The sequence below is a fragment of the Lissotriton vulgaris genome, chromosome 1_1, assembly GCF_964263255.1.
Source record: "Lissotriton vulgaris chromosome 1_1, aLisVul1.2, whole genome shotgun sequence".
Classification (NCBI taxonomy): Eukaryota; Metazoa; Chordata; class Amphibia; order Caudata; family Salamandridae; genus Lissotriton; species Lissotriton vulgaris.
Window position 1 is genome coordinate 428,308,103 of NC_141685.1, and position 16,030 is coordinate 428,324,132.

General features: G+C 46.6%; 1 protein-coding gene across 2 annotated transcripts in view; it reads left to right on the forward strand.

Moving 5' to 3' along the window:
* MYSM1 (Myb like, SWIRM and MPN domains 1) overlaps window positions 1–16,030 on the forward strand; it is a 400,819-nt gene that overhangs the window by 134,556 nt on the left and 250,233 nt on the right. The window contains exon 5 of one of the 2 annotated variants that reach the window (XM_086952977.1): window positions 3,962–3,991. In XM_086952977.1, the coding sequence (XP_086809103.1) occupies window positions 3,962–3,991 (30 nt within the window). The remainder of the gene's footprint in view (window positions 1–3,961; window positions 3,992–16,030) is intronic. The other variant, XM_086952986.1, reaches the window with a different exon arrangement.

Sequence of the window (16,030 nt, forward strand, 5' to 3'; positions counted from 1 at the left end):
CCCAGGAAGGCATGCAGCACTCTTTTGTTGGTGGGGAAAGGCGTCTCTACTATGGCCCTTACTTTTTCCGCCTGGGGAGCTATCACCCCATGTCCCAGAATGTGTCCTACAATTCCCGTTTAGCTGTTCGAGCTGTCCCTCCTCCCGATCCACCCCGTGAACCGCTCCCGTACCTGAGGAAGCCACGCTCCTTCTGGAGTATGGCCCGGTGAAGCCTGGTGACTATGGCCTCCTGGCTTAGCCAGGGTTCCTGATGGTCTTGTCGAGCCGTCCACGCTGTAATCTCCTGCTTCTCCTCTTCCGTATTTTGCATCCTTCTCTCTCAGGTCTTCTTCATCCACTCCGATGTCGGCGCACACCCATTTCAGGGAATCATTGCTCCTTATTGCGGTGAACGCGTTGACGTCAGGCGGGGTGGAGTCTGGTCATCTTGGAAACCCCAGTTAAAGGAGCCGTCGTGATGTTCGTCTGTATATTCCGACAGAGGGTGAATCGAAGGACTTCACTCATCCTGCTGAGGAGAAATAAGAGGGGGAGAGAGTGGCTTTGCAGTCCAACAGTCTGAAATGTTTTCTTGTCCTATGCTTGTCGGCACCGCCTTGCTACAGTCAGTGATTTATTTTCTTTGCAACTGTAAATTATCAGAGTGTAACCACCCCTCAACTCCCAAATTAGTCAGTTGTAATGCTTCCCCCTCTCTAGAACATAGCTTACACACATTGGCAAAGCCAGTAGCTCTGGCTTGCATTTTCAATAGTTTGACTTATTGGCATTGTAAATGATAATGGCTTTAATTTATGTGTTTTGAAAACCTGCAAGCGGTGTGTAAACATGCAATTTGTACTTAAATTCCTTACTTACGCTTGCATATTATCAAAACACTTAAATAAATGGCCTTGTCATTTGCAATGCCAATAGCTCAAACTCACAAGTGCGAGACCTATTGCATTGCATATGCTTATTACATGAGGTACCAGCGCTCACCTCATTTATCTTTGAAGGTGATGTTATAAGAAACTGGGTTTCCTCTTTCGTGCAAGGAAAAATGCAGAGCCCTGGTCACCAGAACGAGTAAACAATCGGTTTGAAAGTTGTGTGGTATGCCAGCTGACGTGATACTGCTTTGCATGAGCATGGCTTGTGTGGCACTTTCTTGGGAACTGCTGCAGAGAACTTAGGGTTGTATAATTTTGGCAGAGCACATTGATATTCTCACATTATAATGCTTTTGTATTGTAGTCTTTGGTGCAGTGCATTTAATTTTCTCTTGCATTTGTGGACCATGTTGTAGTATTGAGCATATATATTCTTGTCTGCATGCAGAATGGAGGACTGCAAGTGGGCCGGCCTGCTGTATTTGAGATCTTTCATTTGTTTTACTACGGTATTCACAAGATTTTCATGCCCAGATTTCCATACCTTCGTTTGCTCAATCCTACCAAACGCAGTTCAATTTTCGATGGTTTGCTGATGTGGATTACATGATGTTCTGTCCGCTTCCCTGACAATCGAGGTGTGTGCTCGACTGGACTAGTTCTGTCCAGTAGATTAGGCCGTGTGAAATGAAATGAAAATGAATTTTATAAAGCGCAAAATAGCTGCCCGGAGGCGTCCTAGCGCTGAAAAACTAACAGGTGTTACCTGTGGGGCTGAGTCCAGGAAAGGTTACTTATTTATTGAACAGGAAGGTTTTTAAATTTTTCCTAAAGGAGGTAAGGTCAGGGTTGGACCTAAGGTGGAAGGGAAGACTGTTCCATAATTTGGCCGCATTCAGGGAAAAAGAGCGACCTCCTGATCTAGATCTTTTAACTTTTGGTACTACCGCTAGTAAAGCATTTGTGGATCGAAGTTGTCTGCTGGGAAGGTAAGGGGTAATTAGGGGGCGACTAATCAGTGGCCCGGTTTCCCAGAAAGATTGATGGGCGACACAAAGGGATTTGAAGCTGATCCTGTCTTTCACCGGGAGCCAGTGTAATTTTTTCAGTCCGGCCTTCACAGAGGTCCTGCGAGGGAGTTGGAGCAGGGTTCGGGCCGCACAGTTCTGGATTACCTGCAACTTTTTAAGTGTGGAGTCAGGGGTCCCAAGGTAGAGCGCATTTCCAAAGTCCAGCCTGGCTAGTATCAGTCCCTGGACCACGATTTGTCTGGCCTCAAACGGTAGTAATGGGAGAATTTTTTTCAGCATTCTAATGAGGCCAAAACAGGTGGCAGATAATACAGTGGCCTGATGATTGAATGTTAGGGACTTGTCCAACCAGATTCCCAGGCTCTTGATGGTATCTCTGGGCACTGGAGGGGTGCCCAGGCAGGTTGGCCAGATTTGATTAATCGTGGGAGGTGCTAGATGTCCCATCATCATGACCTCTGTCTTGTCTCAATTAAGTTTGAGACAAGACATGGTCATCCATCGATTAATCTCGCTCAGACATTTGGGCAAGTCCACTGTACCTCCAGGGTCTCCAGCCGGCGTGAGGGAGACCACCAGCTGGGTGTCGTCCGCGTAGGTAACGATCTTAATACCATACGGACGGACGACCCCAGCCAGTGGTCTCATGTAGACGTTAAACAACGTCGGACTCAATGAGGAGCCCTGCGGAACTCCGCAGTTCAAGGGCTTGCTTGTGGAGATAGTTGCTCCCTCAAAGACCTGAAATTGCCTGCTGGAAAGAAAAGAGCGGATCCACTCCAGTGCTCCTCCTTGTATCCCAATTTCCTTGAGGCGCTGTAACAAGATAGTGTGATTTACAGTGTCGAAAGCGGCACTGAGATCGAGGAGGACGACTGCCACCGATCCTCCCCGATCCAAGATGCCCCTAGTTTCCTCCAAGACCGCCAGGAGAGCCGATTCCGTCCCATGCTTGGGGCGGAAGCCAGTCTGCGAGGGATCAAGGAGATTGTTTTCCTCAAGGAACTTGGTCAAAAGGCCATTGATGTATTTTTCCAATAACTTGCTGGCCCAGGGGAGCAAGGAGATAGGACGATAATTGCTGAGATTGGTGATACTAATATTCGGTTTTTTAGCAAGTGCTTTTACCCTCGCTTCCTTCCACTTAGGAGGAACTATATTGGTGGAGATGGAGGCATTAAGTACTTTTAACATGACCGGTAGGATGACCTGACTGACAGTCCTTAGGAATTTAGGAGGGGCCGAATCGCTGGGGGAGCCAGATTTTACCTGGGTCATTAGGCTAGCTAATAGGTCCTGCTGTAATAATGGAAAATTCTCCAAAATTGGCGTTTTATTTTCTGCTGCTCCATAGTCAGAAAAACTGGCAGTAACTGCCTGATTCTGTGAGTGTATGGCTGGGAAAGCAGAATAGATACTATCTATTTTATTAAAGAAGTAATCTGCCAGCTCGTTGCAACGAGTTTGTAAGTCCTCACTATTTATTGGCGGCTGGGGAAGTAGAGTGAGATTTTTTACTATACTATACGTGTACAAGTTGGAGGAGAAAACAATTGTGATTTACTGAATATAGATTCTGAAGATTGCAAGGCACATATGCTTGAAGTGTTTCAGGGATCATCTTTTTTATATTTAGTTTGTTTGTTTTCTGAACTGCTGTTAATGTTCAGTATTAATTTCCCCAAATCAATTTGCATAAAAAAGTGTTGAAATATTCTGGCTATGTGGAATCAGTTTATGGTTTTATTTTGTCTTATGGCTTGGTGCTCAAATGCAGATATTTCTCCCTTTATTGTGCACTCGCTGGTATTCGACCGGCACATGCTTTCCCTATCTTGTGGATGTGGTTGCTTGTACAATATTTTCGTTGTTCAAATGTTTTGATCTTTTTATGTAATTATTTTAAAAAATTGCAATAATCAATGAAGTTGTTTCTTGTACCAAATTATTTTACCTGCTTTCATTTTCCACAATACAGATTGCACTGTATAAACTAATAGTATAGTGGTGTTTAAGTTTTGTTACAACTTCCCTATTTTTTCTTTTGTGTTTTAGCAGTCCACAGAAGAACACCGGGAAACTCGTGTATGTACTTTTTAGCAAATTGTGTCTGAAAATGTTGCTGAGTTTGAATGCAAGGAAATGTAATGCTTAAGAAAATATTGAAAGCTTTCTCTGAACTGAAAAGTGTATCGGTTTATGGTAAGAGAATTCCGGAGCTAATGCAAGAGACATTTACATGCCTCTCTGATGCTTACAAGCCTTCATCCTTCCACTTCACATACATCAGAAGGATGATATACTTGAGTAAGCCTGGCAGTGTTACACTGTGATCGTGGGTGTGCCGCAGGCTGGAAAAGCAGGCAAGGAGGCCGGATATAGTGGGCTATGCCGGTGTTTTATTTCACACAAGTCAGGAAACAGTTATGTCACAAACAAAAGGGTTCCAAAGGAGGGTGTCCGGGTGCTCTTCGGGTCTTGGGTCCGGGTTCCTTTCTTCGAGGGTCGGTGGGGGGGTCCGGAATCGGGGAGGATCCTCGGAGGGCAATAAGAGGAAAGAAAAAAAAGGTACCGTTAGTTCTGTTTGGGACTCTAGTGAGTATTTGCTCCAGTTACCTTCACCCGGGGTAGTGGGGGATGGAAAGAAGACCGCGAGGAAGGGGCAAGGTATCGAGGGGGAGGGGTAGGTATGAAGCGAGAGAGTGTTTGGTAGGGTCGTGAGGGGGAGGGCTTTATACACAGTGAAGGGTGCCTTACAATTACTATACAGTGCAGCTATCACGACACTTGTGGCTAAGAGAGAAATGTTCAGGGTATTTACAGCGAGCACCTAGGGTGCTCTGAAGATGGAAATACGGGTACTCACACGGTCCGCCGCAACTCTCCAGTGAGTCGCGGCCGCTCTTCAGCCACCTTCTGGGGACTCCACCAATCTTCCGTCCACACGTCTTCAGTGTTTGCCTGCTCTCCTTCTTCAGCTCCAGTCCGAGTGTCCTGCCACGATGCTCCGACGGCGTTCTGGCCTCTGCTTCCGGTTTTTCCTTGTTCTGGCGCTGCCACGGGGATGGAACTTCCGGGGTCAGAGGGATGTACTTCCTGTCTATGCCTTCCTTCGGCTGGTTCCTGTAAGACAGAGAAGGGCGGGGGGTCTAATCGTCATGGTTTCTGCTTCGGGACCCGTTCCTGAAATAGGGGAATGTCCGAGGGGGCTGAGTCCTGGCGGGGAGGATAGCGGTAAGTGTTCAAGAGGGCCCAGTCCTGGCGGGGAGGATAGCGGGATCGTATCACATACACCATGAAAAACGTTTCTAATTTTCTGTTATTCAGTCCTTTTATTGGAAAGTAGTACACAGCTACCCCAATGTCCTAGAACAAATGTACAACTATTCTCAAAGTTTTGCTCTTCTATTCAGAAGTTTATGCTAGATCTACTTAATTTCTCAGTATTTGCCATTCGTGGAGTTTGCCATGGTTTCTGTATTTGGATTTCAAAGTTTGACTCTCAGCCCAGCTAGGGAACCTTTGCTGTGAAACTGAGTCTAGACGTTGGAACCGAATACAAACCGCAACAACCAGCTCCTTATTGTCTACTTCATGGACCTTCTGTTCATTGCTGTCTGAAATGCTGTTAAGAATGATTGACCAGTGCCCCAGGTGGATGATGTTTTATCGGTTTCCACGGTCTGACCTTGTTTGGGAAATCGAGGACCACTGCCTAATGTTAAAAAACGAAACTTTAATGTTGAATTTTTTTCTTTTCAAATGCATCTCGTATTAAAAAAAAAATAATCGCAGATGGTGACAAACTCATTAATATTCATGATTTAGGTCCATCTGTTACCCCATTCAGAATCGCTAAATGAAACTAGATGTGTTTCATACATTAGGAATAGCAATGTCTGAATTGCGATTTGCTGAAAATCGCAATTAAGTAATGTAGGAAAGTGCCCTTTTTGCATGATCACCCCCCACTTTTTGCTGTGAATGGTTTTAGAACTGAAAGTGCACTGGGACATGCTAACCAGGCCTCAGTGCTTTTTCCCTCCAAAGGTAATGTGAATTGGTACACCCAATTGGCAGATACTTTAACCCCCCCCCCCCCTTCTGGAAGTCCTTGGTATTTGGGACCAGTGGTACCCAGGGCCAGGGTGTTAAAGGGATCACCAGGGCTGCAGCACTATTTGGGCCACCCTAAGTGACCAGAGTAAAAGTAAAGTCTGCAGGACTGCTACCACAGCCTGTACAAGCAGCTCCTCTGCTCAAGTGCGGCTTTGCACACACCATGCGTGACTGGGTCACCTCACTGCAGTAAGGTATGTAAGTTACTCCTAAGATAAGCCTCCTAAAGCCCAGGAGGCAGGGTGCGTTATCTTAATGGTGAGGGCATAAATGTGCAGACATATATGCGCAGACATATATGCTTACACTGTAACCTTGCCAGTCAAGCTAACTGTAAGTAAACGACAGTCCATAGGTCAACATGGACTGGCTATGGGGCAAAACCGAGATAGCCAGATCCCTGATGGTACCACCGAGTTCAGTTGTGTTTGGTATCAAACACCTTGTCTTTTCACCCCTGACACTATTCTCATATTGAGCGTAAAGTGGCATGCACACAGGTGACACGCTTAGAGTGCCAACCAAGATACCGAGTTCCTTTGTGCCTTGGCGGGCTCTCTGAGCTGTTTGCTGCCAGCACAGAGGTCTGACCTCCTGCTGGCGAATGCTATCACTCCCAGAGGACGTGAGACAAAAGGCCTGAGCAGTAAGGAGATCACACCTCCACCCTCCCATGATGTCTAGTAAATGACCCATCAGAGTGGTGAGTCTCAAAGGCTACACCACCTCCAATATGTAAGTGACTTGTCTCCCAGTGGAGACAAAGACCTGTCAGTCAGTCAGTCAGTCAGTCAGTCAAATGCACTTTATTCAATTCGTTAAAATCATAAAAGCAATAAACCATTTATATACAATTAAAAGATACTTATTTCATACATATACACAATCATTGCAAATTCATTAATGGTGCATATTGTAGACAGATGCAAACCTGAGCACTTTGTAAATATTTCAGTGTTAGTACACGCTTTAACTGTACAAAATCCCTCAGTGGGTCTTTTTTGATTTAATTCTCTAAGCCGCCACTAGGAAACTGGCCACACAAAAAATAACACGGGTACTACATAAAGACTGTAAATAAATGAAGGCAGGCCTAACCTGGATAAAGCCTGCTTCTCTTAACACCTTAGCTGCGGCGCAAATATCCCTCCCCAGTGCTGCGCTGTCCATTGGAACTAGTGCTGAATGGACGTCCAATGGTCGTGCGCAGCACTGGGGAGGTAGTGCTCGTGACGACCGTTGGCAGTCGGCAGCGCTTAAGAGGTTAGTAAGGGTGCCAGATATTTCTTCCTAGGGACCGTGTACAGACTGCAAAACATGATAAAGTGCATATAGTCCTGCAGGGAGAATTCGTCGCAACTGCATGGAGGGCCGCTTTCCGGCTTGCCCACGAATGGTAAGTGCCTAGGGAGTAGTGGATTCAATTAAATCTGAATTTAATGAACAACAAGCATTTACAATGCAACGGTCTTGCCTTTGCAAAAGTTAGAGCTATTGGCATTGTAAATGACATTTTTATTTATGTGTTAGTTTTGAAAACATTTACAATGGCAATAGCTTAATTTCTCGCAAATGCGAGACCTATTGCATTTGCAATGCAATACGTCGTGTATTTACACAAATTTAAGCTATTGACATTGCAAATAACGCGTTTTATTTATGTTTCAAAAATCAAAGCATAAATAAAATGTCTCTCACACTGCTGTCTCTCTCACACTACAGTCTCTCTAGAACACACAATGCTGTCTCTCACACACACTGCTTTCTCTCACACTGCAGGTGTGGGATGTGGGTTTCCAGCTCATATCTGGAGGGTGGGGGCTGCTGCGTTTCATGGGTATTTGTTTTCATAAGTGGTAGCTTCAGAAGCTTCTGTTTTGAGGGGAGGGATGTTGGGGGTCAGATCTCAGCCCAAAGCCCCGACCACTCTTCATGACCTTGTTCCCTCATGCCTCGTAAACGTAATTGGCTTATGATTTTGCCCCCGGCACAGTATACTATATACCGAAACATGTCATAACATATAGATTAACGTAGCAAATCATGGCATAGACAATACCAGATGACAGCATGATATACACCGTAACATACAGCGTAGTGCAGAACAACACATAACACAGAGCAGCGGAGCATAGCACACATTAATATATAACAAACCTATGAACGCATATAGCATCCAAAAGCAAAGCAAAACATAGAACATACCAGAGCACAGCACGATGTGCACCATGGCATACAGTGCAGCGTGTGACAACACATAACATACACATGGCAGAATATAATAAAGCATATCATCACATACCAAAGTATAACTCAACCCCCCATCTTTATTTGGGTGTAGCGCTTTATGAAGAGAAGCGCTACTGGTTAAACTGGAGAACGCCGGACCATAAGTACTGCGTGCAAAACACAGAGCCACAACTTAACTGAACTGAGAAGTGTGAGGCAAACCGTCCCATGCGCATGTCACCTCATCTGGGCACTGGGCTGCATGTGCCTCGCCTCCCCTTCTATACTTGCCTGAATCCGTGATAGCTCAAAGTGTGTACACAAGAAGACACATTCATCCATTGACTGTACCTTTGCAGAGCGCAACAACCCCACATGGCCTGTGCAAGCGGCAGGGCGGAGCACCACGCTTTCTTGGGGGCTCTATGCGACACGCCTATGCATAACCGAGCACGCTCCCACACTGTACCCACGGGGCGGGTTAGGTTGCGGTACCGCCTGGGGCTGGCAGTAGAGAGTGGCGGTCGGCGGTGCGCGGGAGGACCTGGGGGGAGTGCTTGCAGGAGAGACCTTGCATGAGGGGGGTGGACGCATGCAGGGGGCCTTTCATCCTTCTGAGGCCCTTTGGGTTGGAGTGCAGTTGGGCGGGCGCTCAGGGGGCGGGGGGCGGGCGCGATCTGGAGGGGGGGTGGCGGTGGAGGATGCGATGTTGGTGCTTGTTGCACTCAAGTTTTTCAGATTAGGGTTCAAAGGTGGGAGGAGCCGGGTGCACAAATGCTCCATGAGTACAATAGTGACTAAGACTAAGAAACAAGCAGCGAAGACGAGGGAAACATTAAGTTCACAAATTACACAAAGTTAAGGTAACAAACGTTCTTACAAGGCTTCAAAGTACCGGAAACGGAGGCCGCCAAACGCGTTCGCTTGCACTGATACGGGGACAAGGATGTTTGCAACAGGGTAAACTGTTCTCGGACTGCTGGGGGGGCTCATGGTGGGGATTGCGGAGGCCAGGGCGAGACTGGAAGTCCCGGCTTCGATGTCCAGTGGTGGGGGGCTGAAAAGAGGAGTAGGCTGGGAGAGGCGATGTCAGCAGCCTCTGGGTGTGCGCAGCCTGTATTTTCCAGCGGTGGGGGCTCTGCGAGTGAAGATAGGTGCCTAGAGCAAGTGTTCACATTGGTTTGAAACTCGTATATCAAGTTACTATCTCTGTTTTGCCAAATGTGGAAGTATTCCCGTTCCACACGTTTGCCTGTGTTGAACTGTATGGCTCATACACCTGCAGCATGTCTATAACTGGTTGAGGCTCATACGTAAGATAGCCACCTTTCTGTGTCGTTCCGCCAAACAGCTCCGAAATCCGTGCAGACTAGTGCTTCGTCGGGATTCCATCCTCTGCTCGGGCAGTGGCTGGGAGAGACTGGCTACAAGCAGAGGAGCTGGGAGGAGACTGTGCCCAACTCTCCTCTACTTACGCAGAAGAGGCAGAATCTGCGAAAAGGAACATTATTTATGTCGCCGTCCCGTGCCACTCTAATGACATGACCACCCACCCCCGCTGCCCCAATGTCACCCTCATTACTGTTAAAGAAACAAGCCCCTTGAAGGTATATCCGATCGCCTCATAAATGCGCAAGTGTGACCGATGCGCATTACAATGTATCCCCGAATTGAGTGGCTTTAATAGTAGTGATAGGTTACATATTCGTATCAATCCCCGTCGTCGTATTAGGAGGCTATGAGTGAACCATGTTGCAAGCCAGTTCTCATGGGTTTCCAATGCTAGCCTTGCTATTATTGACGGGCCAACCGTAAAGGCTATTTAAACATACATACCATTCTGAACTAATTAATTTCAAGGTGCTCGCACATATGATAAGTAAAATGGAGGCGTGGTAAAATATGGTGATTGCTTAGGACCACACAGTGTGTTCATGCATGGACGCCGGGATTGGTCCATAGTGTTCCTGCTTCTGTAGTTCAGCCACTAGATGGGCATCTTTGTCGACCGTTTTACATCACATGTTATTTTTTCTCTCTCTGAGAAGTTAGACTAGTGCACAGTGTTAAAAAATGTTTAATACATGTGCATCATGTTAAACTTCGAGGTAACAGTAACAGTGTGGAGAGAGATGGAGATATAATGTAGCCCGGAAGATCGTAGATGGAGAGCAGAAAGGACAGCAGGCAGACGGAGCACAAGCGCGGAGAGACAGGTGCCGGGATGGCCAGCTCTGCTCTGTTCCATACTCATGCACTTAGTTTAATCAGCGCGTGACCTCCCGCGGCCTGCTCTATCCGATTCCAATCGCATGTCTCTATTAAGCTCTGGAAATAGGTAAATATTTGGGTAATGACCCTCTGCTCCTATTGACACCACCAAGCAAAATCAATGCCGTCCCCAAGCGCATTACGCAACTGGTTCAGAGCTTATCTAAATGAGAACCATCGTAAGGAGGGAGGGCCGATGTGGCCGGAAGGAAGTCCCTCACACTGACTGAACGCAGACTGTTCAACAGCGTCGCTTCTTACAGAGACACACTGCAGGGTTCTTCGTATAGACTGGATCACTCTTGCGGATACCTAAAACCTGTAGATAAGCCCCAATTTCTTGGTATACTCCGGCTATTATGTTAGATGACACAATATCACAGCTGGCCCCTGTAGAGAGTTTGCTGCAGGGCCGAGACGCATTATATCTAGTTAACTCTGCTCTAACCTGATTATGAATAAGCTTGGCTGAGGAATCCGATGAGCATGAGGACAGGAGAAACAAGTCAGGTCCCGGGCCGGCAGCCAATCACAGCGCTGCCGGGGAATGACGTCACAGGGGTGTCCCGGGCCGTCAGCCAATCACAGCGCGGCCCGGGACACACGGCAACAAGGGGCGGGACTTAGAAAAAGACCCAGAAACGCCCCCGAACCGCGTCGGGACGGGAAAAGAGTAACAGACACCCATCTCTTCCAATGGCTAGCCTCCATTTATGGAGCTAGCCAATGGAAGAGAAGGCGGGACAAAGCCCCACACTGTAGGATCATAAGATTTTGACCCGCGCGGATCACCAGGCGAAACCTAAAAATCTATGAAAGGGCTTAGTTACGATTCTGAGGTAAGGCTCAAGGGAAGGTGAACTTAATAACAAATAATGTTGTCTGACCGTTGGTTTCATCATTTCCTGCTCTTCCCGAGCTACTCTTGCCACAGCCATAAAGTCCTTTTTAGTCCAGATGACGTCCTCTCGCCTAATGCTGGATGGGACATTATATAAATCCGGACATCCTAGCTGTGCAAAAGTGTGTCTCACATATTCTAGCCAGGGTATTTTCATTGCATGGTCTAATGACATAACGTCTGTCAAGAAGGAGTGATTAAGTGTTAACTCATCATTAAGCCATGTCTTTAGCCAGAATAATAAAGGGGCCATTCTGATTCTATCAGTTACATAGTCTAGTCCCACCTCCCCGTGGATTGAAAATGTTGGTGTGGACTGGGGAGTCGATAATAAGCGTCTCAAGAACTTATTTTCCGCTTTTTGTATCAGTTCTTGTGATACATAACCCTATAATGGGGAACCATACATGACTATGGAGATACATTTGGAGTCATAGATTTTTAAAAGTGCATCCATGGGCCTGGCCCCCAGTCTTTTTGAAAAGCTCAGCAAGGCTGAGGTTGCTCTCACCATTGATAGACTTTTAGCCTTTATTTGTGGACCGACCCCACATGCCCTTCTCATCAAAAATAACTCCCAAGTAGGGAAAAACTTCCACCCTAGACACAGCCTCTCCCTTACAGAAAAAGGATAGGATTTTCTTCTTATTTCTGTTTCGGCCCACCACCGTAGTGTGTGATTTATTCGCATTGATCTTTAGGTCCAGCTGGTCCATAAAGGTACCAAAAGAATCAAGCAAACGCTGAAGACCCACCCCTGTGCGTGCTATTAGGACCGCATCGTCCGCGTATAGGAGAGCCGGGAACTTCGTTTCTCCTACACGTGGAACATCCCCCTCCACAGCCTCTAGATGTTTACCCAGGCCATTTATGTAGATGATAAAAAGGAGGGGGGCCAGGATGGAACCCTGACGCACTACTCTTAGCGATTTGAAGTGACTTGTACATCTCCCCTTCTTCGTGACCCTCACTTGGGCGAAAAGTTCCTGATGTGAAGAAGCCAAGAAATACACAAGTGGTTTGTCCACCCCCATCTGCACTAGAACTTCCCACAGTTTTGACCTATTCACTAGGTCGAAAGCCGAGGAGAGGTCCATGAAGGCTAAGAACAAGGACCCCTCCTTGGCCACTGTGTACTTGGATATTATCATGTGCAGATTGGAACACTGGTCCACCGTGCCCCTCTTTTCTGTAAAGCCGTATTGAGTGTTTGTTAGGCCCCCACACCCATCAATGTTATCTCTAAGTTTGTATAATAGGACTCTGCCTAAGATCTTAATTGCAGAGTCTGAAAGGGAAATTGGCCTGTAACACCCTGGGTGGTCCCGCTTGCCTTTTTTAAAGATTGGCACAATGATAGAGGTGGACCAAGTACTGGGGAAGACTTTACTATTTGCGACTACAAACACATTTGTTAGAACCCCCGCCCAGAGTTTTTGGGAATGTCTATAAAGGTCGGCAGGGACGCCATCCGGCCCTGGGGCCTTCTTCTTGGAAGTCTCCGCGATTGCTCTCTCCACCTCCTCAAGGTAAAAAAGCAAGGGAGCACACTCACCCTTCACCCACAAATTCTCAGAGGCTGCAGTTTCTCCATTACCATAAACATCCCCAAAATGCCTCAACCATTTGTCATTGTCCCCAGGGCCTCATGGGTTCTTACTGGGAGGAAATTAGGTACGCAGGAGGTGTACACCCCCCAAAGGCTAGCCACACCTCTAGTGTGGGCTAGTGGGTCCGTACCGCTGAGGATGGTCCATGCCATCTTGAAATCTCCTAAAAAAAGTGGGTCTGGGTTACACCCACTGAATGTTGTCACTTCAGGGATGGATTAGCCGCAGGACTTCAAGCCCTCACACACCCTAATTCCAGGATTTAAGGGGTGCCCCTGACACCAGAATGCCGGATCTACGCTGAAGAAGAAGAGGACAAAAAGAAGCTCTGGCAGAACAAGGCAGGATTCCACAAGGAAGAGACGTGTAGTACAGCGCCTGTGGCAGCTCCCCTGCAAGTGCCGGACTATGACGTGTCCAGGACCAGAGACTGGTTCCAAAGGAAGGCGAACCCCTCTGCAAGACAAAGACTTAATCAGGACACCCTAGGGTTAGAGGTTTTAGTTTGCTGCAGTCGGCAGGCACAAACCTCACTTCCACATCCGAAAGCAGGACCGCCAGCAAGCTCCGTCATGGAACAGCCCGAAAGTAACTGGCCAGGTGCCTTCTGGGAAGTGTAGTCCTGATCCTTACCGAGTCTCAGTCCACTACAGCGTTCCCAGGACCTCTGAAAGAAGATTGACTTAGCTGTGACCTTTGCCAAGACCAAGGATTGTTGGCGGTCAAGTTGCCTGCTAACTGTTTCACTCGACTCCTCACGCTGAGGGAACCTTCTGCATTGTCCCAGCTCCATTTCTGTGCTGTTGTTGAATTCTTGCATCAGAAAGAAGGCTTTGTTGGCAGCCTGGTAAAGTCAGCACCTGCAGCCCGGTTCAGCTCTACAGATTGTCAGGCACACCTCTGCACCAAGACGCCTGGGCCAGGTAGAGCTGTGCTACCTGGTGATTCCTGATCCCGGGGTCCCTCCAAGCTTCACCTCCGAGTGACTTCTCTGAACTCAACCTGCAAGCATCTTTTTGTCAAGTGTCGTTTTGACAGTTCCCGTGGCTCCCGTTCAGCACCAAGGACAGCCAAGTCCCTTCTGCATCTGCACTTCCTGGGCAATGTAAACATTTATGGCTGTTGCCGCTTGGTCTGTGGACTCGCAAGACGCTAACTCCAAGTGGGTTCTGTTTAACTCATCCCACAAGTGACTGAATGTTACCTGAGATTTTCTTTATTGATTGCAATGGTAAATATTTGACAGTTTTATGAAGTATTGATTTCTTGAGTACTTAAACGTCGAGAACTCCTGTTATCCGCCTTTTATTGATTTAGTTTTGGTGTAAAGAAATTGTATATAAATATCCTCTATTTTTATAAATTGGTGTTGGATTTCTTTTGAGTTATCAATGACTTATCGTCACTGTTGGAACTGTAAAATGCATTACATATTTTTGTCTGAGTCACCCTGTCTGCTCTTTTGCCACTTGACCAGGACTGAGAGAAGGATTACTAGTGTGAATCTGAGGTCCACTTTTAAGTATGTGTCAATATTACATGCCATACCACATAATATTACCACCTTGCTAAAAAGGTCATCATGGTTCCTAAAATCTATACAGATAGCCCTGAGTTTTATTCTTTTGGTCATGCATTTTCTTCATTGCACATAAAAGCTGGTTAGTTTTTTTGTATCCTGTGCAGTTCAAGGTCTGCTTTTACCATAGGGTTGTGCATAAGTTTTCACAATATTACAGTCTAGTGAAGATCAAAGAATTGGTTGTTTCTAGCATCCTCAATTCAAAGATGAGGAAATCAAAGGAAGCCTATCAAGGGTATTATTGGCAAGCATAAACATATAAATAAAAGTGAAATCGGTGTACCAGGACCCACAAGCATATTCTATAAGACAAAGAGATACCAGTGTTGAAAAAGCCATGAATCTGAATATTAAGAACAGGAGAAGTACTTATTGAGTTCTACTCTTGATGATATATGTGGTCCTTTTGTACTGGAAAAGGAAATGGTCCAAATAGTATACTGTGGTAAATATTTGGTTTACCGTCCTAATTTCTATGCAGGTAAGTACTTAAACAAAAATAACTCAATCGGAAAGAAAGACGCAGAGTCCGTGGTGTTAGAGTTCTTAGGGGTTTTATTCCTTAAAAAGGAATGGTTCTGGTACCGGATATCGTGTTCCTGACACCACTGGGGTGCAGGAAGGGATAGAGCCTACTTTATTGACAAGACATAACTTTTATACTTAAACCATATAATGAATTCCAATACAGTAGGCGTAACAGCTGAGAGAAACAAGATAAGAGCATACACGTGTTAGCAATACGTAATCAAAAGGCGTGAACTGGGCGTGAACATAGAGGTGTGCGCTAGAAACGTCACATGTAAGTGTCACAAGTAGGTGGGTACAAAGCAGAATCTTGCAATGTCAGCAGAAATCTGAGGCCTGGATGCGCGCGCAGCTGCATGACGTGGGATTGACGTGGAACTGGAGGGTGCAGGGGACTTGACATTTACACTAGCGGAAAGAGACAGAAGTCTGGCATGTCAGATCAACTCGTACCTATCATATCTGATATCTGGTGTTTGGGAACCATATTATCTAGAGGGAAAGGTCTCTTGGGCAGAGGCTATTCTATACTGACTGTGAGTGCGTGTATAGGCGTCTGTGTGTCTGCATGAAATGCGAGGGGGCATGGGCCTACCATGGTAACGGAGCTATGAATTACTTGCACGGAGACAGTGAGGCCGGGCCCTTTGCTCTGCAGCTGGAAAGATGTTTACTTGAACTAGTAGGCAGGAATGTATGTTTGAGGAGCGGAATAGATAATTCGAAGGTTGAATACAGTCTTGGCAGGCAGCAGGCTGAGCTAAGCGCCGTTAGCCGCACAGGGAGTAAGGCAGAGGTCACGGGTACAGAGGCAGCCCAGGCTGAGGCGTTCAGAGTCAAAAGGCAGGAAAAAGGCTCGATGGCAGAATTCAGAGGCCTACTTC